The sequence below is a fragment of the Furipterus horrens genome, unplaced genomic scaffold, assembly GCF_987537825.1.
Source record: "Furipterus horrens unplaced genomic scaffold, mFurHor1.1.pri manual_scaffold_13, whole genome shotgun sequence".
Classification (NCBI taxonomy): domain Eukaryota; kingdom Metazoa; phylum Chordata; class Mammalia; order Chiroptera; family Furipteridae; genus Furipterus; species Furipterus horrens.
Window position 1 is genome coordinate 35,017,293 of NW_028327183.1, and position 26,906 is coordinate 35,044,198.

Consider the following 26,906-nt stretch of genomic DNA (forward strand, 5'->3'; position numbering starts at 1 on the left):
CCGTAAAGTGCAATCAGGGCTGAAAACCACTATTTTGAGAATGAAGCAACAGGATGCCAAAGTTAATACAGAAGCTGTGGCTCTTAAATTATATCTGATGTTAAGAGATATTTGATTGGATTCTATTAGAGGTACACGTTATGGACCAACTAAAACTTTTCATGGTATGAGGTGATATTTTTCAAGTATTGTGTAACCAGTCATTGTTAAAAAAATCTGTATGTCTGGAATGTGGGATAAAAATACTTAATATTCCTTGCCTGTAATTACTTCCACATGTAAAAGTACATCTGTCAAGTAAGTTTGTAGCAATATTGAGGCAGAAATACCAAAAGAAAAAAGATACAAAGTAGCATGAGAAAGGGTCAGAATGAATCTTTTAACTGGACTCATCTTTCACCTAACCTTAAATTACCTTAACAGTTGCAAGTTTATATTCCACATTCTCCTAAACATTCATGTATTACCTGATAATTGTAGCAAGTTAAGAACTCAGAACACATTGAGACAATGTTTTATTCAAGGTTCATAGAGTAGGCACAGCAATAGAAAAAGATGGCACTTTGGGAATTTAAAAATTACGTATAAAGGTAGGTGCTTTTCCTGGCTTAAATTTATGATACAAATTCCCTTTCTTTCAAATGGTGTTTTTTAAAAGATTTTATTTATATTTTTAGATAAAGGGGAAGGGGGAGAGAGAGGGAGAGATACATCAATGTGCAAGAGATACATTGATTGATTGCCTCTACCACACCTCCAACCGGAGACCCATCTGTAACCCAAGCATGTGCCCTGACTGGGATTTGAACCGAGAACCCTTTGTTTCACAGATCAGCATTCAATCCACTGAGCCACACCAGACAGGGCTATGACACAAATTCCTTACGTTTGAAATTATGCTAGTAAATGTTTCTTAAATGTCTGTAACAGTTGTATTACTGTGATCATAAGTGTAAGTAAATTCCATATAAAATACGAACAATAAGAAATAGTTTGAGAAAGTGTCATCCTAATTAAAGGTTAACTAATTTTTTTTTTCCCCCCATAAAGTCCTGCTAACTAGTATTTTTCTTCCAGCTGCCCGCAACCATGTTAATAGGATGTGTCTCGCCGCCGACGTCCCTCTTATTGAGAGTGGAACTGCTGGTTATCTTGGGCAAGTAACTACTATCAAAAAGGTAAATAACGTTTTTTAATATACTTTCCAAATACTTACTTGGGACCTCAAGGAGGAGAAGGAAAGACATATAAACTTTGAATTTATATGATATGGGTGGTTCAACATCCAGGACATAAGGAATTTTGTTCCCCTATAACACTTCGGATACCATAAAGGTACCCCAAAAGAGGATAGGCAGAATTCCTTTATCTCTGGCTTGTACGTTAAAATCTGCAGACTAGTAAGCATAATAAACTTGCCTTTTAAAATTCTTTGTAGACATGAGACACGTTGTGATATAGTTGATGCATGATAAACAGGGTTCTAAAAAGTACATTTTGGATAAAGAAGTCTAGAGAAAGCTAAGATGGCCTAGGTAAACAGCTTGCCCCCTCATACAACCACATCAAAATTAGAACTATACTAGAACAACCATTGTTCAAAACTCCCAGAAATTGAGCAGAATGGAAGTCCTACAGTTACGAAATTAAAGAAGAAACCACATTGAGACTGTAGGAGGGGTGGAGACATGGAACATGCTGGTCCCACACCCACGTGTGGTGTATAAAAATTGGGAGGGATATTTTGGGAGGGGTCCCAGCCCCACACCAGGCCTCCCAGCCCATGGTTTCAGTGCCAGGAAAATAAGTCCCCATAACTCATGGCTGTAAAAACCAGTGGGGAATTGAGACTGTAGAAGACAGACACTGCTAAATTCCCAGGCAGTTCCTCTTAAAGGGCCCATGCATGGACTATACAGACTTACTCTGAGCTTCAGCAATGGGCAACAGATCGAAAGACACCAGAGGCATATGAGAAGGGACTGAATTGTCTGGCATCAGGGCAAGAGCTGGAGGGCAACTTTCTTCTAGACAGAAATGCTGACAAGAGTCCATTGTTCCTTTCCTAAGCTCTCCCCCGACAGAGCTGGCAGGCAGATGCCATATCTGAGACTCCCACTCTGATGATTCCCTGAGGCTTCGCCCCACTGAACATTTGGGCCCACCCAAGCTGTTTCCATTGGCTTTTCCGTACAAATGGCTTGTCTTGGCTCATGCTTCAGATTTTCCTAAATCCTCTCAAACAAGCAACATACGGCCTCAGTGAGCCCCACTCCTCTTGCTAAGTGGCCAGCAGTAGCTGACCTTGGTTCACAGCTTGGCTTCACTTGGGCACCTCCAAACTCAGCACAAGTAGCAGCCATCTACAGATGACTTTGTAGCTTATGTTGTTGTTCCCAGACAGAACTCAGACAGTGGCTGACTTTTGGCTTGCACCTTCTGTGAGGCCCAGATCCAGCACACCTGGTGGACAACTATAGGCCATGTAGGAACACCACCAACCTACCACCTCAACAAGTGACACACTCAATTCAATGGGTGGACTCAACAGGTACCAGAGCCCTGCTGAAGTAAGTCCTGCTCTGTGGAGTGAGCCCCTGCACAACTGACCCTCCATGGCAGTCATAGGTTGGTGGCCAGTAGTCACAGCCAGTCCTTGAAGCTGATTGGCCTGGGTAAATCCCTCCCATTGACCTTCTAACAGCAATCAAGGGTCAACTACAAGAGGAGGGTGTACACAGCCCACTTGGGGGGCACACCTTAAGTACCTGGCTGGGGTGATAGGGGAGGCTGTGCCACTGGAAACATACTACATTAGAAGTCGTAGCAGCTCTACCTAATAACAGAAACAAACACAGGGAAGATGCCAAATTGAGGAGACAAACACACCCCAAATGAAAGAACAACAAAACTCCAGAAACAGCTAAACAAAATGGAGATGAGCAGCCAACTAGATACATAGTTCAAAACACTGGTTATAAGGATGCTGAATGAACTTAGGGGAAGAGCAGATGAACTCAGAACTTTAACAGCATTAAAAAGGACATGGAAACCATAAAGAACCAGTCAGAAATGAAGGATACATGAAAATAAAGAATAATTTACAGGGAATCAACAGAGTGGATGAAGCCAAGAATCAAATCAGTGATTTGGAATATAAGGAAGTGAAAAAAACACCTAATCAGAACGGCAAGAAGAAAAAATCCAGAAAAAGGATAGTTTAAGGAGCCTCTGGGACAACTTGAAGTGTATCAACATTCGCATCATGGGTGTGCCAGAAGGAGAGCAAGAAATTGGAAACCTACTTGAAAAAATGACAGAACACTTGCCTAACTTGGTGAAGGAAATACATACAAGTCCAGGAAGCATGGAGACCCAAACAAGATGAACCCAAAGAGGTCCACATGAAGACGCAGATAATTAAAATGCCAAACATTGAAGTCAAAGAGAGAATCTTAAAAACAGCAAGAGAAAAGCAGTTAGTTACCTACAAGGGAGTTCCCGTAAGGCTGTCAGCTGATTTCTCAAAAGAAACTTTGCAGGCAAGAAGGGACTGGCAAGAAATATTCCAAGTGATGAAAAGCAAGGACCTACAACCAAGAGTACTCTATCCAGCAAAGTTATCATTTAGAATCAAAGGAAAGATTAAGAGCTTCTCAGACAAGAAAAACCTTTCTAAAGGAGTTCATTGTCATAAAACCAGTATTATATGAAATGTCTTTAAGAAAAAGGAGATCAAAAATATTAACAGTAAAATGGCAATAAATACATAGCTATCAGCAATTGAATCTGAAATGATAAATGAACAAGCCAAAAAGGAACATAGTTATAGATAACAGAATGTTTTGATGGTTGCCAGATTGGAGGGGGGTCAGGGAGACAGACAAAAATGGTGAAGGGATTAAGAAGTAAAAATTGAATGTTACAGAATAGCCATGGGGATGTAAAAGGACAGCATAGGGAATATAGTAGCCAAAGAACATATATGCCTGAGCCATGGACATAGACAACAGTGTGAGGATTGCCTGATGGAGTAGGGAGTGGGTGGAGTGTGGCAAAGGGGGGAAAATTGGAACAACTGGAATAGCATAAACAATAAAATTAATCTTAAAAAAGTCTAGATATATAGACATGAAGAATATGTTGAAAAATATTTTTGGTGTATTTGAATTTTCCCAAATGTTTAGATAGAACTAGAGCATAATAGAGCAAGTATCTGTGTACTCTACACTAATTTATAAAATTTTAGGATTATGATTCATTTGCTGTTAACATCATTTTTCTTCTAATTCTTTCAAGAAACTAAAATACATTTGAAAAATGCTATTTACAGATTCTGGAACCAAAAGGAATTACACTGTACTTGAAATTTGCTGCTTTTGTTCATTATTTGGCAGTTTACCCGTCTTGAAAATTTTGACTCTACTTTTTTTATAACTGTCAAAACTACTTTTGGAAGATAATTTAGGATTATTTTACGAAGGCATGTGAATATCAAAGTGTGTTAAGTTTCATTAAATCAGTGGAGGCCTTCAGGATCTGTTGATAGCTTAAGGCAGCTGTTCTCTTTCTCCACTGTGATTGAGAAATGACTGCTTGCCATATGACTGCCTCTAAAAAAAGCCTTTTTGGAAGGACCCCAGAAATGGTATTATGGAGAAAGCCCTGAATCTGCTATAGTTTATATTGAAACAATATTTATAGGTTTTGGTTCTAATTTAACCCTTAGTAGAAATATAATTTTCATAACCATGATTCTGAGATACTAGTATGTATTAAGACTGAGACAGAATGGCTAAGAAGAAAGAAAAATACTCATTTGATGGTTTTGAAAAATTGTCTCAGGTGCTGTAGACTTCTAAGGATTTCTTATAGTGTAACTTGAAAGGTAACCCTCAGCAAAATGAAGACTATTTGGTTTGTTACTACCTAGTATTTTTCCATGTATCTAGATGCTCTTGAAACTAATTACTTTTAGTTAATTTTTACGAGAATAAGGTAAGGCTGTGAATAATACTTAAATAACTGAGTTTTACGACTTTGAGATAGATGTGGTTGGAAAGCTGTTTGTCTTTCTAGTAGTTTTTCTTTGGTGTGATTAAAATAAACTTCTTGTATTTGATATTAAGGTTTGGTAATTTGTATCTGACTGGTATAAGTGGTGTTCACTGGGCTACTAGTCAGAGGAGTCCTGGCTTAGCCTTTGCTGCGAGTATGGTTGATTCAATTAGCTTTTATATTATAGTTCCTTCTCAGTAAAGTTAGGATTTTGGAATCACTAACGTTTTAAAAGTTCCTTTACAGTATACAACCCAGTTGGAATGAAGATGAATGAATGAAATGTTGATGATATTATCTTACTGAGAAACTATCCTCATGGGGTAAATTTTCTTCCCTCACATTCTGACTTTGCAGGGTGTGACTGAGTGTTATGAATGTCATCCCAAACCAACTCAGAGAACTTTTCCTGGCTGTACAATTCGTAACACACCTTCAGAACCTATTCATTGCATCGTTTGGGCAAAGTATTTGTTCAAGTAAGAGTACATATATTTCTGGGCATATTTTTAGTACTGGTGATAGAAAATGAGGTCATTTTTATTATTTAAAGTTTTGGAGAGATTGTACTTAACGGTGAATGTTATTTTAAATATGAAGGGACACTTCAGTAGCTTTCTTGTGAGAGTGCTTGAATTAAATTAAGTTCAGCCAACATTTATTGCATGCCTGTTGTGTTCAGTGAACTATTTAGGAAGCTCAGTGTGATATTGGAGACAGGCATGTAACTAAATGAATATAAATATATATTTTGGGGATATAAAGACATTTAAAATAACTTCACAGATTACAAAAATAAACAAGGTAAAAATATTTTGTAATGATAGTAAAAATACTGCATGTGAAACTGGTAGGTTGCTTTTATTTTATTTCATTTTTTTTTTAAGATTTTATTTATTTTCAGAGAGGGGATAGGAAGGAGAAAGGGAGAGAAACATCAGTGTACAAGAGATACATTGATTGGTTTCCTCTCGCATGCCCCCAACAGGGGAACTGGTCTGCAACCCAGGCATGTGCTCTGACTGGAAATCCAACTGGTGACCTTTTGGTCCACAGGCCGGCACTCAAACCACTGAGCCACACCAGCCAGGGCTGTAGGTTGCTTTCAATGTGGTAGTTGGAAGAAAAGTCATATGCTTGCGTACATGGAGAAAGGGGAGCATTAATGAGCTAACTCATTAGAAAAGAACCACGAAATAATAAACTCAATAAAATTAGAAGGAAGGATATAATTGAGCTAAGAGCAAAAAGAAAAAATACTGGCAATTTTGATTATGAAGAGGAGAGATAAATAAATAAATGGGGACTGTAATCTCAGCACAGAATAGAAACAATAAAAAAATACCGTGTCAGTATATTTAAAATTGTAGTCATCTGGATAATTTTTTTTTTTAATTACAAAACCAGCTCAAAAAACAAAGTCCAAATAGTGTTAAGTACTATGCCTTAGAGAAATTTAATCAGTTGTTTCAATTCTGGAAATGTGGCAAATCTCTGTAAGTTTACAGATGATTTCCACTAAATTTGCAAGGAATATATCATTCTAATCTTAGGTAAACTTCCAGAGAAACTTTTGAAAATTGAATACTTAGTTCATGTTATGGGGCTATCTTATCTTTGATAGCAAAAGCAGTTAAGGTCATTATGGGATTAAAGGAGTATTATAAAACATTCTCATTCATAAATGTAGATGCAAAAATCTTGCACAAAATGTTAACATATAAATCTAGGCTTGCAAGTTTTATTTATTCCAGTAGTGCAAGCATGTTTTAACACTAGAAAAATCTATTTCATTCACTTTGTTAAGAAATTAAAGAGAAACTATATAATCTTCATAGATGTAGAAAAGGCATCTGGTAAAACTTAGCATATACGTTTTTATGAAAAAAAAATCAGTAAAATAAGATTTGATCAAAAGATATCATTTAGAAACCTACCACAGTGGTTTTGTTTTGAAAAAGGTTTAATATAAATGCACTCAGAAAAGTACGTGTATAATGGTATAAATGATGAAATTTTACAAAAAGCACACTTGCATGCTTTATTTATTTAGCAAACTTTTTTCAGTAGACTTTGTTTTTAGAATAGCTTTAGATTTATAGAAAAACTGAGAAAATGGTGCACAGTTCCCACACTCAGTTCCCTCTAGTATTAACATCTTATATTAGTATGATACATGTGTAGCAGTTAATGAACCAATATGATGCCTTATTTATTAACTAAAGTCATAGTTTATTTAAATTTCCTTAGTTTTCACCTAATGTCCTTTTTCTTTTCCAGGATACCACATTACGTTGAGTTGTCATGTCTTCTTAGCCCCCTACTCATCCCCACTTTGGTTATGACAGTTTCTCAGACTTTCCCTGTTCTTGATAGTTTTTAGGGGTCCTGGTCAGATATTTTGTAGGATGCCTCTTGTTGGAATTGGTCAGATTTTTTTTCTCTCATAATAATAATACTGTGGTTATAGGTTATTGGCACGAAGACACAGAGGTAGATTTGCCATTTTCGTCACATATGCAGGATACCTGTTATTGACATAAGTACTGTTTAAAGTTGGCCTTGATCAGTTAATGTTTGTCACATTTCTCCACTATAAAGTTACTGTCCCCCATTTACTCTACTGCTTGCTTTGAAAGGAAGTTCTTTTGTGTAGACCAAACCTAAGGAATGGGGAGTTATGTTCCACCTCCTTGAAGACAGTTATCCATGTAAATTATTTGGAGTTTTGCCTGGAAGATTTATCTCTTCTCACCATTAAAAAAATTTTTTTTTAATTATTTATTTTAGAGAGAGGAAGGGAGAGAAACATCGATCTGTTGTTCCACTTATTTATGCCTTCATTAGTGGTTTCTTGTGTGTGCCCTCACCAGGGATTGGACCTGTAACCTTGGCATATCTGGACAACACTCTTAACCAGTCGATCTACCTGGCCAGGGCCTTCTCACCATCTGTTTACTCAGTCTTTTTATCTCAATAAGGACTCACTGATATTGAATATATTTTTTACTTTGGGTTATAATCCAATACTATATTTTTTGCTCAAATTGTTCCAGCATTGGCTATAAAGAGCTCTTTCAGTTGGCTCTGTTCTTTGACATGCCACCTTTAATGTCTTAGGGATTGTTTGTTTGTTTGTTTGTTTTAGTAATTCCTTACTTTCTGGTACTACAGGATATTCCAGGCTCACCTTGTATATATAATATTTCCTGCCCCAGTCCTAGAACACATTTCTCCAAGGAGCGCTGCGCTGGTTCCTTTTATTGAAGGAATGGTATTAGACACCAAGATCTGAGTGCTTAGGTATTCTACTGGAGTGTTGATTCTTTTAGCTGACAGATCAAAAAATACATTTACTAATCTGTATTTTTTTCTGCGTACAAATCTGTAAGTATTTCTGTGTCTAAACATCCTTACCTATATTAAGCTAAACATGAGTTCATACTGTCTCTAACTCTAATCCATTACTACATGGATCATTCTAGCTCCTTACCTACCCTTGCTTGTCTGTAAACTCCCACTCCAAAAGTCCAAAACCTAGCTCCAGCTATTTGCCATCCATATACTTAAAACAATAATTATTTTTAATGATAAAAATTTTAAAGCACTTTTTTTGATCATGGACAATATGAGGATGCTCATTAGTGCTACTTAAGAAAAAATATTTATTTTTAATATTTATTTTTAGATAGAGGGGAAAAGAGAGAGAGAGAGGAAGAGAAACATCAATATGTGGTTTCCTCTCACATGCCCTCAACCCAGGTATTGTCACCTGACTGGGAATCAAACCTGCGACCCTTTGGTTCATAGGCTTGTGCTCAATCCACTGAGCCACACCAGCCAGGGCTATTTACTTATTTTTAGAGATAGGCGAAGGGAGGGAGAAAGAGGGAGAAAAACATTGATTGGTTGCCTCTCTCATGCCCTCATCTGGACCCAGCCTGTAACCCAGTCATGTGCCCCACCTGGGAAATGAGCCTGTGACCCTTGAATCTTCCAGACAACACCCAACCCACAGAGCCACCCCAGTCAGGGCAGTGCTACTTCTATTTGGTGTTGTACTGAAGTTCCTAGCCAGCATAATAAACAAGAAAAAGAAAATACAGGTTTAAGATTTGGGAAATGAAGAAATAAAACTGTTGCAGTTTGCATATATGTAACCTACATAAAAAACTCCAAAGAATTAACAGACAAATTATAGAAATAGTGGCAGTTCAACAACATGGTCAACTAGAAGATTATTAAAAATTAATTGCATTTCTAATCACATCAGGCAAGTAGAAAGTATAATATAAAAGTAGTTAAATCACTATAAAAGCATATAACTAACTATAAAAGATAACTAAATGTGAAGCACCGAAAAGTATGAATTACCTGAGAATAAATCTTAAGGATATACAAGCTCGATATAGAAAGTTAGTGACTATTAGAGCATAAGAAGCACCAACTAAAGAGTGTTTGTGGATTGTAAATTCCAATATTGTCAGTATGTCTCCAAATTGATCTATAGATTCAATACAGTCCTAACTAAACATCTCATCAGGGATTTTATTGGAACTTGTTCAGCTGATTCTAAAATTTATATGGAAGAATAAGGCCTAAGAGGAGCCAAAACATTCCTGGAGAATAATAATTTAAGATTACTTGCTCTAACAGATGTCATGATTTAATATAAGCTAAAAATAATTTAGGTGTTGCTGGTGCGCAGGGGTAGAAGAACAACTGTGGGACAATGTAGAGATCATAGCCAAGGTTGCATACTGGGTCCCAGATGAAAAAATTGATTGATTAAAAGGTAAATTAGTTTATTATCAGTGTGGGAAAATTTATATAATCTACTTCAAACTATATATAGGAATTAAGTACAGAATAAGTAATTATGAAAGACAAAAATTAAAATATTTCTAACATAGGAGGAAATCTTTATCCTCAGGGTTAGGGAACAGTTTCTCAGAACACAAAAGTGCCAACCATAAAAGAAAGGGTTGATACATTCAAATCCATGAAATATCATTAAGTAACATTAAATGATGTACAATTGATAAACCACTATATGTGGAAAATATTTGCAACATAGAAGCAACTAAAAATTGATTTGTAATATACTGTAATCAATGAATCTTGTGAAATATACTAGGAGATTTGAGGGTGTGTGTGTGTGTGTGTGGTTTTTTTGGATTCCTTTAAGGTAACTTTCTCATATGTCATGTGCTTGAGGAGAGGGTGGAAAATTATATTACCATAACTGTGATTAATTAAACAGCTTTTAGGATAACCTAACAAAAGAATTTTGGCTTACTACTTTTATATTGTTTCTTAAGATGATTCTGTAGTGCCCTGGTGGGTGTTGTTCAGTGGATTGAGTGCTGGGCTGTGAACCAAAAAGTCACCGGTTCGATTCCTGGTCAGGGCACATGCCTGGGTTGCAGGCCAGGTAACCTGTTGGGGGAGTGCTAGAGGCATCCCATTGATATGCAACATTGATATTTATTTCCTACTTCCTCCCTTCCCCTCTTTCTAAAAATAAAGAAATGCAGTCTTTTTTTAAAAAGACTCTTCAGTGGTAGTGATACATATTACCATGAAAAAGTCTTATTCGCTGCTGAGTTTCCCTGCACCTAGAGCAGTACCTGGTACTTAGCAGGTGTGTGATAATATTTGTTGAATGGTAGCTGCAAGTGTAATTCACAAACATTACTCTGGCATTAGATTGTTATCCAAGTTAGGATGTAAAAGCTGCTCACCTGTCCCTTGATCAGAGATTTTTAACACAAATTTGTAGAACCTAGATGATAGGAATGAATACAGGTCCACTAAAATTTAGCTTTGCCTGTGTTGCAGTTAAAATTAGGATGCAAACTATCAACAAATGAGTTTGATATTTTTAAGTTTATGGAGTATTATTTATCAGTTGTTCTCATCCTTATTAAAGATTTGGGTTATTCTAAATGAGCTGTTAGTGAGGAAAGTTGGAAAAGTAAACATTTGTTCAGCATGTTTTGTTTTACATAAATATTTACTACTTTTAAATTACAGCCAGTTGTTTGGGGAAGAAGATGCTGATCAAGAAGTATCTCCTGACAGAGCTGACCCTGAAGCTTCCTGTGAGTAATCTATTTAGGATATATTTCTTATTGGTGAACACTACCTTTATTTTGCCAATTTAATCCTGATAGGTTAAGGGGGAAAATGCTGTTACATGGTAGACACTATATTATATGCTTAAGACATATTTCATCTTTAAAACAATGTTTTTAAAAATGGGTAGTTTTTTTTACTGTTGAAAAAATTAAGATGCAGAGAAATTTCACCAATCTAGAAAATAGGTCTGGGAGGTAACAGATCTGATTATAGGTGTTTACTTTGTGGCCTTCAGAAACTGAGGTACAATAAAGATGCTGATGAACATGTTGTTTTTCTTTATCCTTGAACTCAGAATGTGTTGTGTGTAGGTGACTTTCATGTGTGACCTTCTTCCCCCTAAAGGTGGGTGAGGCCTTAGTTCTATATTTATTATAGTTGAAAATAAAAGTGTTTGTTTTGTAGGGGAACCAATGGAAGCTGAAGCCAGAGCCAGAGCATCAAATGAAGATGGTGACATTAAACGTATTTCCACAAAGGAATGGGCAAAATCAACTGGATATGATCCAGTTAAACTTTTTACCAAGGTTAGGGTTGCTTTATAATTGTGGATTCAGTTTATTTTAAGATAGTATAAGAAATTGAATTATGCTCCCTTTTAATGCCTAATACTGTCTTAATTTAATTGATTGGTGTAGTCAAGATAACCAGGTTTTGAAACTTTGCCATCTGTACTAAATTAGTATAGCATCTTGATAGGAGGTGAAATACAGAAGCTAATATACTTTTGGTTTTCTTCCCTTCTCTGACTTCCGATAAAAGTTGATTTTTCTTATAACTGGCCTTTGGTTCTTGCTATTTTCTTGTCTTACATCCCTTTCCTCCTTAAACCTTCTGTTGGCAGTTGGCCATGTTCTGAATTAATTTTGAATTCCAAAGTCTCTTGTTTTTGGCTGAATCCATTTTCATTAGTATATATTATTTGTCTACTGAATATTTCTAGAGAAATAGTCAAGATTGTTGTTTTAATTGGGTCTATCTAATTATAGCTCAGGACCTCACATCTGTGTTTTAAAGTCTTTTTTTTTTTCTTCTAACTTTGCTTGTTAGCAAGCTTATAACAGATACTTGAAACTTTCTCAGCTCTTTTTAAACTGACTGATATATTCTTGCCACCCTCACTAAGTAGATGATCTTAAAGATGTGTCACAGGTGTGAAGACATTGGACATAATTTGCCTGCTAAGAGAATGTCCCATTTCACTGCAGAATCTTTTGTCTTTTCCCTTCTGTTTGAGAGAAATCTCTGAATGAAGGCTAACTCTTCAACCTATTTTTCTTTCTCCTTGTACTTCATTCTTCAAACAATATTTTCTCTGCCCTGCATCTCAAACCTCTCTTGGCACCTTCTGTGTGCTTTCTAATATACCGGGTCCTGCTGTTCTAAGTAAACGGCCTTCTGCTTCGTGCAGCTTGTGTTTCATTTCTTTCCTCGCTGTCAGCAGATGTCACAGGTTGACTTTCTTAAAGCTATTACATTTATTTTCTCACCACTGCCTTTTCCTTGAAAAAGTGGTTTTTATTTTGATTATACTTAAAATGCACTTAACTCTGATATGGATAGTGACAGTATTTTCCAAACTGCTATCCATGTACCTAATTCCATTCCAATTTGAACAGCAGTTGAATGCCAGAATAATCTGAAATACATCTCCAGTCTTTTGTTCAGTGGGTACCTTTAAGCATCTGCTGTGTGTCAGTCAGGCACCACTTTAAGTAGAGGAGATTTAGTGGGGGAACAAGACGGAAAATAGGGCCCTTGCCTTTTCTAGGGAACTCAAAGTTTAGAGGGGAAGTCAAGCGTTGTACAAGTAATTTCAGATTCAGTGGTAAGACATCAAGTTCAGTTGCACTGGAATCCTCTAATAGTAAGTAGGCTCAACCTACTTATTATACTTAGTATAAGGGTTCAAAAGAGGCTTTCCAGAGGAAGTGACATTTCACCCTAATTTAAAGAATAAGGGTGAACCCTGGCTGCTGTGGCTCAGTGGATTGAGCGCTGGCCTGCGAACCCAAAGGTCGCCGGTTTGATTCCCAGTCGGCACATGCCTGGGTGGCAGGCCAGGTCCCCAGTTAGGGGAAGAATAAGCGTGGGGACAAGAGTGCAGCATATACAAAGGAAGTCTCAACTGTTAGTATTGAAATCATTCCCATTAAAGAGAGAGTGGAAGGAGGACTGGAAAGATAAGCTGAGGCTAGATCAGGAAGGGTTTTCTAGGTTATTATAAGGATGTTAAATAAAGACAGTGGGAATCCTTTAAAAGATATTCTGTTGTATGTAGTGTCACTATAAGGTTATAGAGGGTATGCAATGCAACATAAGGATACAGAGGGTAGGCAACGCACCATTCTAGCACCTGATATTCCTGTTGTGAGCAATATGGGGTAGTGCCTTCTGGATTTGTATTGTGCCAGAGTAGTCTAAAGGACAGCCTCTATTCCTTGTATTCCCAGTGGAATATGGAAGAAAAGCATACTAACGGAATGTATGAGATGTATACATGAGATGAGGGATCAATACCTGGTTTCCTGCTGGGCAGCAGGATTAACAGAGGTACCATTCTCTTAGGTAGCAGATGTGTAGGGGTTGGAGTGTTAAGGAAGGATATAGGAATCCTATGGAATATTAAAGAGATGAAAAGTGATCTTATAGGTGAGAAGAGAGGGCTGGGCTAGACATGTATTTGGGATTCATAGGTTTATAGAAAAAGAGAGTGTGGAGATAACTTCAGTACAGAACTCTTGAGAGACTCCTGGCATTTAATAATTGGGTAAAGAAGGACATGGAACTTGTGCTTGGGAAACCATGCTGGTTCCCTGTTGCCAGGAAGACTTCTCAGCCAGGTGCTGAAGGTCCTCTACAAAATGTCCCCAGCTACATTTGAGACTCATACTGGACTTCTTATCCCTTGCCTATGTACCCATTTCAGATATTACCTTCTCCTTGATCTCTTTTCTCAGTTCTCAGGTAGATACAACAGAGTTTCTGATAGTATTTCAAGCTATGTGATTTTCACACTAAATTGCATTCTAATTACTTGTGTATTTGGCCAGTTTTCCAAAGATTAAGGATAATTAATAAATACTGATTGAATTGAATAGATTTTGATAGAAATAGCTCTAACTTTTTTTTATTAAGCCAAATTATGAATTTATAAATTCATAGCAGATTAACATAATAAATATGTTGAATAATTCAATTAGCAATAGAAGATGCAAGTACAGATATTAAAATAATTAGAAATTCTACCACATAGGGGATAGTGTGATTCATGTGATAGTCTTTTCAGTCTACATGAGGTAACGTTTATGTTTTTGAAATAGTAATTGTTTTTTTTATTTTGGGGAGACACAATTCAAAGATGTTGCAGATGGTTAAGAAATTTTGTTTTAAGTAACTTAGAGAATGTGTATGCTCTATTGGTATGTACCCACGGACTTGAAGACACTGCTAACTGGTATCTATCTCTAGGCTCAGTGATAGTGCTCAATTCTTGTGGAGTTGGTGTGTGTTTATTTAGCCCCTTGATTGGTGTGATTGTGCGTCAGATGCACTCTGGAGCCTTAGGGGAGTTCTTAGTGGGGTAGGGGACTTGGGCGGGCAGGGCCAGTCAGCACAGTTCAGAGAGTCCCTTACTTTGCGTTCCTCAGAGCACCGCTCTTTGTCACTTTCCCAGATGTAGGTGTTCTGTGTTGAATTCCCTTTTACAAAAGGCTTGGGCTTCTTTTAAAATTTGTTACTGTAGGTCCTAGCTGGGTAGCTAGAGTGTTGTCCCAATACACCAAGGTTGTGGATTTGACCTCCATTCGGGTTACATGCAAGAATCAACCAATGAAAGCATAAATAAGTGGAATGACAAATCACTGTTTCTCTCTCTCTCTCTCTCTCTCTCTCTCTCTCTCTCTCTCTCTCTCTCTCAAATCAAAAATAATTTTAATTGTTAATCTATTGGTGTATGGCATATCTTTTAAATCAGAAGATTTTAGAGTGAAATACTGATAATAAATCAGCAAATGAAATTTTGTTGTATAGGGACTGGAGGGTTCATGGAGGTTTTTTTTTGTTTGTTTTTTTAAGCTTTTTAAAGATGATATCAGGTATTTGTTGACAATGGACAAACTATGGCGGAAAAGGAAACCTCCAATTCCATTGGACTGGGCTGAAGTACAGAGTCAAGGTAAAGGGTACATTTTAGTCTTGGGGACACATTGGAAATTTCCTCAGTCTTTAAATAGCCCTGTCATTTGTGTTTTTGTTTTTAAAAGATTTTATTTTTTAGAGAGAGGGGAAGGGAGAGAGAAAGAGAGGGAGAGAAACATCAACGTGTAGTTGCCTCCTGCACGCCCCCAACTGGGGTCCTGGCCTGCAACCCAGGCATGTGCGCTGACCGGGAATCGAACCAGGGACCCCTTGGTTCCCAGGCTGGCGCTCAAATCCACCGAGCCACACCAGCCAGGGCAGTGTTGTTGTTTTCTTGAGAATGGTATAGTTCATGATAAAGCATTCCAACAATTCAGAAAAGTATGAAGAAGGGAAAATCACTGGAAATCTTGTCACCTAGAGAAATAGTAACTAAATATTTTAGAGAATGGTAGTCAAATCTATGCATTTAGATACAAGCAGTTTTGTATGCACTTTACATAACGGAATCATGTAAATTCATATGCTCTGACTTGCTCTCTTTAGTAAATAATATTTAACTAGTCCCTTATCAGTTATCATTTAGTTTCATATTTTCCCTAAAAACAGTGTAGTGATGAGGGTATGTGTACGTACATCTTTGTGCCCTTGTGTGATTATCTCTTTTAAGATTTAAATTAGGAGCCCAGGCTGCTGTGGCTCAGTGGATTGAGCGTCGGCCTGTGAACCAAGTGTCGCTGGTTCGATTCTCAGTCAGGGCACATGACTAGGTTGCACGTCAGGTCCCCAATTGGGGGCACGAGTGAGAGGCAACCACACAGTGATGTTTCTCTTCCTCTCTTTTTCCTTTCCCCTCTCTAAAAATAAATAAACAAATAAAAGTTTTTTTTAAAAATTAAATTAGGAACATCTTTATAATTTTAGATGCTATTGTGGTAGTGACAACTTCCTTATCCCACTTCCCCTCAACACATTTTTTCTTTGCTGTATCTGAATTGTATTGCAGTTGATGTATGCACAGCAGTGGTCAGCACATTGGAACTTAAAGGGTTCCAGGAGATTAGAGATGGCAGTTTGGAGCAGTTTTCTACAGTAATGGATACTTGAATTTACAGACCAATTTAAGTATGACTATAGTTTCCACTTATTGAGTGCTTACTGTGTGCTGGGCATAATGCATATCATCTTACCTATATTATATGCTTGAATCCTCCAATAACACTGTGAGGTTCTGAAATAAGTCTTGCACCTTTCCCGTCTCAGTATTAGCAATTTTTTTTGTACAAATATCTGTATCATAATGATAATTACAAAATAGAATTTTTTTAATATTATTTCTTATTGGTCTTAAATTGTTAAAATGGAGGAATAATGTTTAATAGTGAAATTTCTAATATTTTTTCCCCTTAGGAGAAGAAATTAATGCAGCAGATCAACAAAATGAACCCCAGTTAGGTCTGAAAGACCAGCAGGTTCTAGATGTAAAGAGTTACGCACGTCTTTTTTCAAAGAGCATTGAGACTTTGAGAGTTCATTTAGCAGAAAAAGGGGATGGAGCTGAGCTTATATGGGACAAGGTTTGTTTTGAAGTAATGTGGCAGTTACTTGTATATGAAATGTATATTTTAGTTCTTAAACTGTGATCAGAAACTAGTAAATTTTTGAATTGTTTATTCTGCTAGATTTTGAGGACCTAGTGTTGATTTTGTTTGGATGTTTTTATCTTTAATTACTACATTGAACTATAAATTTTTTATACATTAATTCAGGCAATATCATAAAACTTCATTTTAGGTTCTAGTAATGTGTTCATGGTTTATAATTATGTTGACTGGAGAAATACTGTGAATGTATTGGAGTAAAATATTTTACAGACTTAAGAAAGCTTCCTGTGTAGTATAGATTCTTACTAGAAATCAAAATCCTTTTGGAGACGAGCACTATAAATATTTTGGAGGTCTGGCACCTCCCAGTACAAAAACAAGACATATTTATCCTTACAAGTTAATGTATAATACATTTTGCAATTAGATGTCATATTTTCAAGTTCAATGAGTTTTACTTAATTTTTAATTGTAGTCAGTATTTTCTATGGCTGTAAGTGATATATCTGATACAAAGTTTATATGTTCCTATGATAGTAAAGATTTGCCATGAGTTTTAAAGTAAGGGAAAAGTTTAGTCAGTTTTAACAAACCAAGATGATAACTTTATATGTGCAAATTTTGGAATTAGTTGAATCAGACATCTAAAATGAAGCTAGTAAATTTAGATTTTTGGGATTCTTATAAACATAGTCTCTTGGGTATATGTGGTGTAAGGCGTAACTTTTTAAAAAATATTTTCATTGTTATTATAATAGGGATTTGGGAGGTTTTCACTGGTACACTTGGGCTAGAAAATGAAATTTTGGAAGTGAGAATTGTTACCTTCTGAGTAAAATCTATACCTAATGAGTATGATGAGCTAATTGTCTAGGAAAGTAATTGATGGATGCTGTGTTGGGTACTGTTAAATATTTCAACTTAATTCTAACTACAACCTTATGAGATGTTTATGTAACTTCCCTTTTTAACATATTAAGGAATTTTGGGTCAGGGAGGTTGATTTGCCTGAAGTTACACAGCCAGCCAATAAGTATGTAAAGAATCCACATCCTAGCAGCACTTTTTCTTCTTTCTTTGTTGCTTTTGAATTATAGGGTAGGATAGTATCTTCTCAGGAGAATGGGAAATCTTGCTGAAATCTAATTAAAGAGACTAGGATATAATCTCAGGAAGAATATAAATTGTTAGGGGAAAACTTACTGTATTGCCATATCTGAAAAGAAATAGCTAATGTAGGAGAGTGGTGTATATATGAAGGGAATTTGGAGAAAGAAAGCCAAAAGGAGTTGTCCACGTATTTCTGAGGCTTTAATGAAACAGCTTTTCTCAAAAAAAGTCTCCATTTCTTTGCCTGAAATCTGTGCTTATCAAACAACCTTCTCATTACAGGCATACCTCATTTTATTGTACTTTGCTTTGTTGCGTTTCACGGATGTTGTGTTTTTAACAAATTGAAGGCAAGACCCTCCACCAGCAAAAAGGATTATTACTTGCCCTATTATGATACTTGCTTTTCTGTGGTGGTCTGTAACTGAACCCTCAATATCTCTGAGGTATGCCTGTACTGACTGATGGACTCAGGAAAGGATTGCTGTTCTCAGTGAATGGAACTGGTGTTTGGGTCTCTACACTTAAGTCTTCAGTGCAGTTGTTTAAGCAGGATGAGTTCCTAGAAGCCTGGTGGCTCCTGGCATTCTTGTCATATTACATTCCTGGGTTAGAGGAGCTGATGATGAGACCCTGCCCTCTATTCATCCAATTTCCCTGCTACTGTAAGGTTTTACCTCTCCCTCAAGGCCATCTCTTGTTCTGGTTGACTGACTGCAGTGTTATAAACATGTGAAAGTATTGTTCTGAAAGTAATACTAGGCAAATTAGTAAATTTGTGGGGAGACTTTGATAAGTTTTTTAACTTATTGGCAGGATGACCCATCTGCCATGGATTTTGTCACCTCTGCTGCAAACCTCAGGATGCATATTTTCAGTATGAATATGAAGAGCAGATTTGATATAAAATGTAAGTTGTTTTATGCTTCACTTATATTATCTAAAATGCTAAGTTAATTCTTTTCTTTTTTAACAGTTAAACATATTCATCTTTTTTTTTTTTAATTTTTAATTTCTTTAGCAATGGCAGGAAACATTATTCCTGCTATAGCTACTACTAATGCAGTGATTGCTGGGTTAATAGTATTGGAAGGATTGAAGATTTTATCAGGAAAAATAGACCAGTGTAGAACAGTGAGTATTTCTATTTGTATTTTTTTCTTCAACCTCTTTGTAAAGTAATATATATTTGCAGGGGGGGAAATAATTTATAAAAAAACACATTAAACTGACAGCATAAAAAGACTAAATTAGTAACACTGGTTTAAAGCAATGGGAAATAATTGTTCCAGTTACCTTGTGAGTGCTGAGGTCTTTATGGTTTTGAAATTTTGTTCGGTTGTTTTGTAGTGTCCTCCCTCCCCTTTTTTTCAATTACAGTTTACATTTAGTATTATTTTGTCTTAGTTTCGTGTGTACAGCATAGTGATTAGAGTCATGTACTTTACATAGTGTTCTCCCCAGTATTTCCAGTACCCACCTGGCACTGTACATAGTTATTACAATATTATTGACTATTTCCTGTGCTGTACTTTATGTCCCAGGGGTAGTCCCCTGTTTTTAAATCATTTTACTTTAAAATTGTTTTATATTCTTTGATAATGTTAATGTCTACAACCTTATGAATGAGTCTACTGTTTGCCAGATCTCTCATAGTATATCGTTTGCGTGTATGGTGTGTGATTTGTTTTTTTAACTGATTCAGTATTTGTTAAAATTTTATCTTTAATAATACTTTAAGGACTCATTGAAGGTGTATTTCTTCAAAGAAGATTTATGTTTACTTATATCTGAAGTGCCTGAGGTCCTGCCAGTCCAGGACCATTTTAGAATTCTTTAGTTTTTCAAAATAGTTCTTACTGTTTTTTGTTTGGGTATTAGGGAACGGGTAAATAGATGCCTACATACAGTACCAGAAGTACATTGCTTTTTTTCTCTTAATTATATAAATGTTAATGTTGTAGTAATAGAAAATTTGAAAAGAAAGGCAAGCACATTGGTTCCATACATTTATGAAAACATCATTAGTTGGAGATATTAACATATTGGTCTTGTTGAGTAGTTGGCTTTAAATCTATAAGAATAACTACTAGGAAGGTACCCAAAAGCTGATTTAATGATACCAGAGATGAGTATGGCTAAGCTGTTAGTGTTGCAGTGTAGTCTAGAGTCTTCAATACAAGATTTCTTTTCAGTGAGCTCAGCCTGTCACATAGCAGCTAATTTGAAAAAAAGTTTGGAAAAAATCGGGCTCTTCAGGTGATGATTTTCCTTATCCTTTTTGCCATTGAGAAGGGAATATTTAAATCATTTTTAATTGGCTGTAAGTAAATAAGACAGTAAACTTCTAATTGTGTGGTGTATAAAATTGTGACTTGAATTTCTGATTTCTGCTTATGTTTTTCACTCCTCCAAAGATATTTTTGAATAAACAACCAAACCCAAGAAAGAAGCTCCTTGTGCCTTGTGCACTGGATCCTCCCAACCCTAACTGTTACGTATGTGCCAGCAAGCCAGAGGTGACTGTGCGGCTGAATGTCCATAAAGTGACTGTTCTCACATTACAAGATAAGGTAAGTGCAGAGGCTCGTTCTCTCACACAAGTTTGTTCTTTTTCGTTTTCCTAAAAAAAAAAAAAGAAAAGAAAAAGAAAAAAGAAAAAAAACCTCAGGTTTCCTTTTGCCTTTTACTGTGTTACTACCTACAATGACAAACAAAAAGACACATAATTACTCTGAAAGACTCTGGCTACTGAACTGTGATGCTCTGACAGCCTTGGTCACTTGACTATATGAGATTCTGCTTGCTTTTTTCTCTGTGGTTCCAGAATATGTGCCTCGTGTCCCAGAAAGGAATTAGATGTATTTGGCTAGAAAGTGCACCACAAATATTAACAGAGGTGGTACAGTATCTTGGCAAGCAAGAGACTCTTTGCTTCCTCTGCTTCCCAGATAGTGTGTAAATTCTGTGTTTTTTGGCAGACAGGGTGTGTCCTTAAATAGTCTAGTGACGGTCCTGATTCTGGTGTGTTAAGTTAGTCCCTGAGAAGATCAGCATTTATATACCTGCATTCACCTCTGTCGCTTTCGAGTGTCAGTGGGGGTTAAGATATGGTCTGGTTCTGTGGACTGGTTTTTAGGTTCCTCCTAAACTGACTAGTTCAGTTTCTTTATAGGGAAGATATCAAAAATGTCCCCCATGAGTATCATGTCCCACTTTGGGGATCACTCAGATTATTCTCTGATTATATGCATCATCATGTTACATACTTACATACCTCCTAGACCTTCATGGCCCTAAAGGCTGCTTAAGAGGGAATGGCCTTTCTCCAGAAATGGATACACAGAGCCAGTTGATTGGATCTTATGTTTTGGATAGCAGAATAGCAGGACTTGGAATACTGGCCAGCAGAGGGTGGTTGCCCTACCCTCTTTCTTAGAAAATAATTATAGTTGCTATCTACTCATTCTTGAGCTTAAAGGCAATTCCACTATTTGTAGAATAAAGGGACCTTTAGAGAGTTTCCCTCATTTTCTTTTTTTTAGGAGCATGTAGATTTGACAGAATATTATCACTTATGTAATATGTCTAGCTCAATACCTGACCTGTAGAGAAGGACACAATACCAAGAGCCATTCTAGGAGTTCTTGTCCCCCATTTGGAAGGAAGTTGTTCCTGGTCTTTATCAGTCGTCAAATACGGGGATGGAACATGGGCATGAAATAATTAGGTGCATTCCCCCCTGCTTTCCTCCTTGCCCTAAGGTATCATATAGAGCAACTTGGCCCCTCTCCAGTGGAAGGGGAAAGTAAGATCCTATATGGAAAATATGTCTTAAGTTTTTTATGGGATCTAATTACATATATTAATATTTTGAATCATTTTTTTCCTGTAGATTGTAAAAGAAAAATTTGCTATGGTAGCACCAGATGTCCAAATCGAAGATGGAAAAGGAACAATCCTAATATCTTCAGAAGAGGGAGAGACAGAAGGTATGATGCACTGCTTTTGTTCACTTCCTTCATGTGGATGGAGATGCCTAAACGAAGGAGTGTGCATTAGTTTGTCCATTTGCTATATATGTTACTCAGTATCACAGCTGAAAGAGGGATTATATGGTCAAGAAGGTGCTCTCCCAAGATGGCATTGCCTTGGTGGGATCACAGCAGTTCCAGTTTTCGGAACTCTGTGTTGTCAGTGTCTCTCAGTAACTATTTTTCAATAACCCAGTGCACAGTCACCATTTAGAGTGACCTCAGTGTTCTTGTCCACTTTAAAGAAACTGCTTTTGCCTGTGTCATGGACCCTGGGAGCTAAATTAGTAGTGAGCAGATTGCTCTGGCTATTAGATCAGAGTAGGCAATCTAAGGCCATTAGGTATTTGGTCCAGGAGTAGGGAAGCCTTGATAGCCTGCTCCTTCTATAAAGCAGAAAGTAATGCTGAAAATCAGTGCCTAGTTTTGGCGTTTTGACTTTTTTTATAAGTTCCCAAGTAGGCGATCTTTTTTGTCATTGCATTTGTTGTACAAGGTTCAATGCATTTGATTGTGTTCAAGCTTTCTTAGTTGAGGATTGGTCCTGGTTGTGCCTCCTATAGCCTACACTAGTCGGTCTGATTGAACTCAGAAGTTGTCACAGCTCTTCGGTCGCTTTGGCATCTAGAATCTCCTGGGCTACCATTTTAATTGATTTCTTCATATGTCAAATTTTGCCATTGTATTATTACTTTTAAAATCAGGGGGCATTGTTTTTTTTCTCCCTCTATCGACTTATTTATTTACCTATTTCTTTACTGGTTATTTATTCATACACTTTTCCAGATCCTGATGGGGATTCAAATGTTAAGCCATCTTTAAATAAAACTTAGTGTCAGGATTCTTCTTGGCTTGTAGTGCCTTGTCAAATTGTTTGGGCTTTTAGGTCATGAGTAATTGGAGGCCATGTTTTGGCTGTGTAGTAGTCTATTTTAAGAGTCTAGTTGAATATTTAGGCCCCATTCTGGCCAGGTGTTTTTACCCAAAAAAAAGTTTGTTCATGGCTGTCCTCTTAGTTTTAGCCAGCTCTTTTCAATGCTAGGACCTTAAATATAGAAACTGCTCAGGAATCTCAGTGGCTCTTCTCCACAAAATTCTGCTACTGAAAGTGAGATGGCATTTATTCAAATACGTGTGGAGTCCTCTGTTATAGGCATAGTCATAGGTATTCATAATTCAAGGATGAGTACAACAGTAGTTTCTGGTTTGAATTAATCTATAGCCTGGAAGGAGAGGAGAGTTGATTGGCTAGTAGATTTAGTACAGTTTAAGAAATACTATGGAAAAGGAGTGTATGACTTGAAACTTGGGAAGGTGACAGGACAAAGGACTCTTGGGCTAGCTCTTGAAGAAGTAAGGACCCTGTGTGCAGAGAAGGGAGTGTCTGCATTTGGGCAGAATGAGTATCTTCTACAAAGGCATGACTTACAAAATAACACAGAAGTCTTTGGGAATGGCCGATTATTTTGTTTCACTGGAAGGTGGGGTTCTGTGGGCTTGGTAGAGCTGGCTCACTGGAGGACTTCTGTGGCTGTATGTGATGTGTGTTTGTCTTCCTCCCCCAGTATCTTACTTCCACCAGGTTTAAGTGGTGAAGAAATGCAGTTACCTTCTAGTATAATCTGCTGAGGGTGAGTTTTAAGGATGTGTGAGTGGAGGCAGGAGCTGGGTAGGGAGAAGAAAAAATGAGGGGAGTGAGGAATTTTTACTAAGGTAGAAGCAGATGACAAGACTTGAGATTTGCAAGGTCAGAATTTAAGGCACAGGTGAAGTAGTGTAGCATTGTTGGGCCTGTACAGGATTGTGGCCAGGACTCTGGCTTTACAGATGATGCTCATTTAACGGGATAGAATAATGCACAGTAATTGTTTGGGATATGTTGGGTCTGAGGAGTTTGTAGTAAGTGGGGAATGTGTGCAACATCTTGGGGATGGAAGGGTGGGTAGGAACTATTGTTTACTAAAGATATTCCAGGTAGATTAAAAAGTTAAAACCACAATAGATCTGTAATAAGAGAACTAGAAACTATCAGTAGTTTTTGGGTTTCAAAGTCAAGAAGTAGTAAAAACTGAAAGAAGAAGCTACATAAATTTAAACATGACAACTAGAATTAAAATAATTTATTTAGTATGTGTCAGGCACTGTGGATATAGGTCAACAGATTCTGTAAAGTCTGTTCCCCTCACAGAACAAATATTCAATAAAGTGGACTGAGTGTTGCGAGGAGAGTGTATGTAGGGAGCAAGATGAGGAAGCAGGGTTTTATTTTCCTTTTTTTTAAGACTTGATTGATTGATTGATTGATTGATTGCCTTGTTTGGTTGAAGCATCATCCAGTACACTGAAAGGCTGCAGGTTCAATTCCTAGTCAGGGCACATACCTAGGTTGCTGGTTCAGTCCCTTATTGGGGTGCATATAGGAGGTAACCAATTGATGTTTCTCTCTTCTCTTTCTAAAAGCAATGGAAAAAATGTCCTCAGGTGAGGATTAACAGAAAAAAATTTTTTCATTACAGCTGTACATTCACTGTTATATTAATTTCAAGTATATAATATAGTGGTTAGACAATTATATAATTTACAAATTATATAATTTACAAAGTGATCACCCCCATAAGTCTAGTATCCACCTGACACCATATGTAGTTATTACAATATTATTCACTAATTATCTCTATGCTGTAGAAGAAGCAGGTCTGTAGATGAGACTTCAGTGCTTTTACAGGTCAGGGGAAGAAACATTATTAAAGTAGAAAGACTAGAATAGGTGACATTAAAAGTTTGGTTGGAGAGATGATTATTGGATTATTGGAGTATTTACAGTTCACACAGCAAAAGTTTATTGAGTGCTAACTGGGTGCTAAGCACATTCTGCATACTGGGGATATTCACATGAAGCAGAAATGACGTGTGGAAGATAGAACTAGGTCGAAATATTTATTTAGGGGTGGGCCCCACTAGCTCTCATTGAGAACTGTTATGAAATGAAATTTTTATTTAGAGTTTTCTCATATTTCTAAATTGTAAAGTTTGCTAAAACCTGATTGCAACATAGAATATATATTTTGGGCCCTGGCTGGGTAGCTGATCCCAATACTTCTAGGTTGTGGGTTGTGGGTCAGGGCACATACAAGTATCAACCAACAAATGCATTAACAAAGAATATATTTTGAACAACCCTAAAAGTTGCCTTTGACTTCTCAGGATTCCAGATTAGTTTGGTTTGAATGGGAGAAGATTCTCATAATTTCTTAGTTTGGTGCCTTTGAGATAGTTTTAACAGCTGAGTGTTCAAGGATGAATTCCTAAGTGCCTAATATTTTAATGGGTTAGTTTGCTGGATCTGCCATACCGATACACCAGAAAATTACTTTCTCATAGTTCTGGGGCTAGAGGTCTTAAAGTGTCTACAGGTTTGTTTTCTCCCAAGGTGTCTCTCCTTAGCTTCTCATTAGGGTACCAGTTAGACTGGATCAGGGCCCACCCTAATAGCCTCCTTTTAATCACTTTTAGAAAGTACTGTCTCCAAATGCAGTCACGTTTTGAGTTATGTATTGGGGTTAAGGCTTCAACATATGAATTGGAGGGACACAATTCAGCTTAGAGTAGGGAGTTAACCCTTTTAAAACTAACGTGACTGCTCCATGGAGATATAACTAAAGTATCTAAATTTCTTTAAAATTTCCTAGCTAATAATCACAAGAAGTTGTCAGAATTTGGAATTAGAAATGGGAGCCGGCTTCAAGCAGATGACTTCCTTCAGGACTACACTTTATTGATCAACATCCTCCATAGGTAGGAATTATTAATATTTGAAGTATAAGAAATTATTTGAATATATACACTTAAGATATAGAGAAAAAAAATTTTCTTACTCTTAAACCCTACTGTTCATTTGAAACTGCACAGTATATTTGCTCAAGGCCACTAAATTCCCTGAGGTTTGACCTACAGAAAAATTTGGGTATTCAGAAATAAAAGGGATAGACAGAAAATGTTTTAAGAGGATAACTGTTGTCAATGGTGACTGATCAGAAAGCGGGTAGAAATCAAGGCATTCAAATAGTTATTATAATCAGAGGTTAGCTATACTTGAATTAGAGTAAACATTTCTATTATTTTTAAAGATTTATTAGAAGAAAGGAAGAAATACTTCATTTGTGATCTGTAACAATAACAGGGGAATATTAAAAATCATTATAGATTCCTGGGTCATAGATATTTTTTTTAAATTTGATTTTACATATTTAAAGGAGGCATTCAAAATGCTTATAGAATATTTGCACATATATATATAACACAGTTAAAATATAGATGGTCCTCCACTTTGGTCATTTTATCTGTTGAACAAGGTTCAATTTTGTACATGCTCATCAATACTCCCAAACTGCTCCCTGAGTTAGGACTTTTGGGTACCATCTAACCAATACCTGTGTCCAGTTGTTTTGCCAGTGTCACCATCTCTATACAAACATATATAGTTTGATTTAGGAAACATATATTTGGTTTATAAAGAGTATGAAATAACAGGAAAGACTGAACGTGGGTTTGTAATAAGTCTCATAAAATTAGACATCAGTTGGATGTCAGTGGTGTGCTTGTGTTCAGTTGTGAAGGAAAAGACAGTAAAAGGACATGTATAATAAAATGGAAATATATCAGATGGTGTCTAAAAGAGGAGGCACAATTAGGGTTTTTTTACTAATTTCTAGTACTCTGGAACAGACCCCCCTCCCCCTTTACATGCGAGTCTTTTGTTTGACTTCCATGCATTAAACTTTCATAGCAACATTTTTGGAAACCCATTACCAATGCAGGG

At 36.7% G+C, this 26,906-nt stretch overlaps 1 protein-coding gene across 2 annotated transcripts in view; it reads left to right on the forward strand.

Annotated features, from left to right (window-relative positions):
* Nucleotides 1-26,906, forward strand: part of UBA2 (ubiquitin like modifier activating enzyme 2) — a 38,735-nt gene that overhangs the window by 6,419 nt on the left and 5,410 nt on the right. For both annotated transcript variants that reach the window (XM_090259959.1, XM_090259957.1), the window contains exons 5-15: nt 1,078-1,178; nt 5,416-5,537; nt 11,095-11,162; nt 11,605-11,726; nt 15,277-15,376; nt 16,750-16,916; nt 18,870-18,963; nt 19,075-19,187; nt 20,471-20,626; nt 21,949-22,045; nt 25,777-25,882. In XM_090259959.1, coding sequence (XP_090116085.1) covers nt 1,078-1,178; nt 5,416-5,537; nt 11,095-11,162; nt 11,605-11,726; nt 15,277-15,376; nt 16,750-16,916; nt 18,870-18,963; nt 19,075-19,187; nt 20,471-20,626; nt 21,949-22,045; nt 25,777-25,882 — 1,246 coding nt within the window. The remainder of the gene's footprint in view (nt 1-1,077; nt 1,179-5,415; nt 5,538-11,094; nt 11,163-11,604; nt 11,727-15,276; nt 15,377-16,749; nt 16,917-18,869; nt 18,964-19,074; nt 19,188-20,470; nt 20,627-21,948; nt 22,046-25,776; nt 25,883-26,906) is intronic.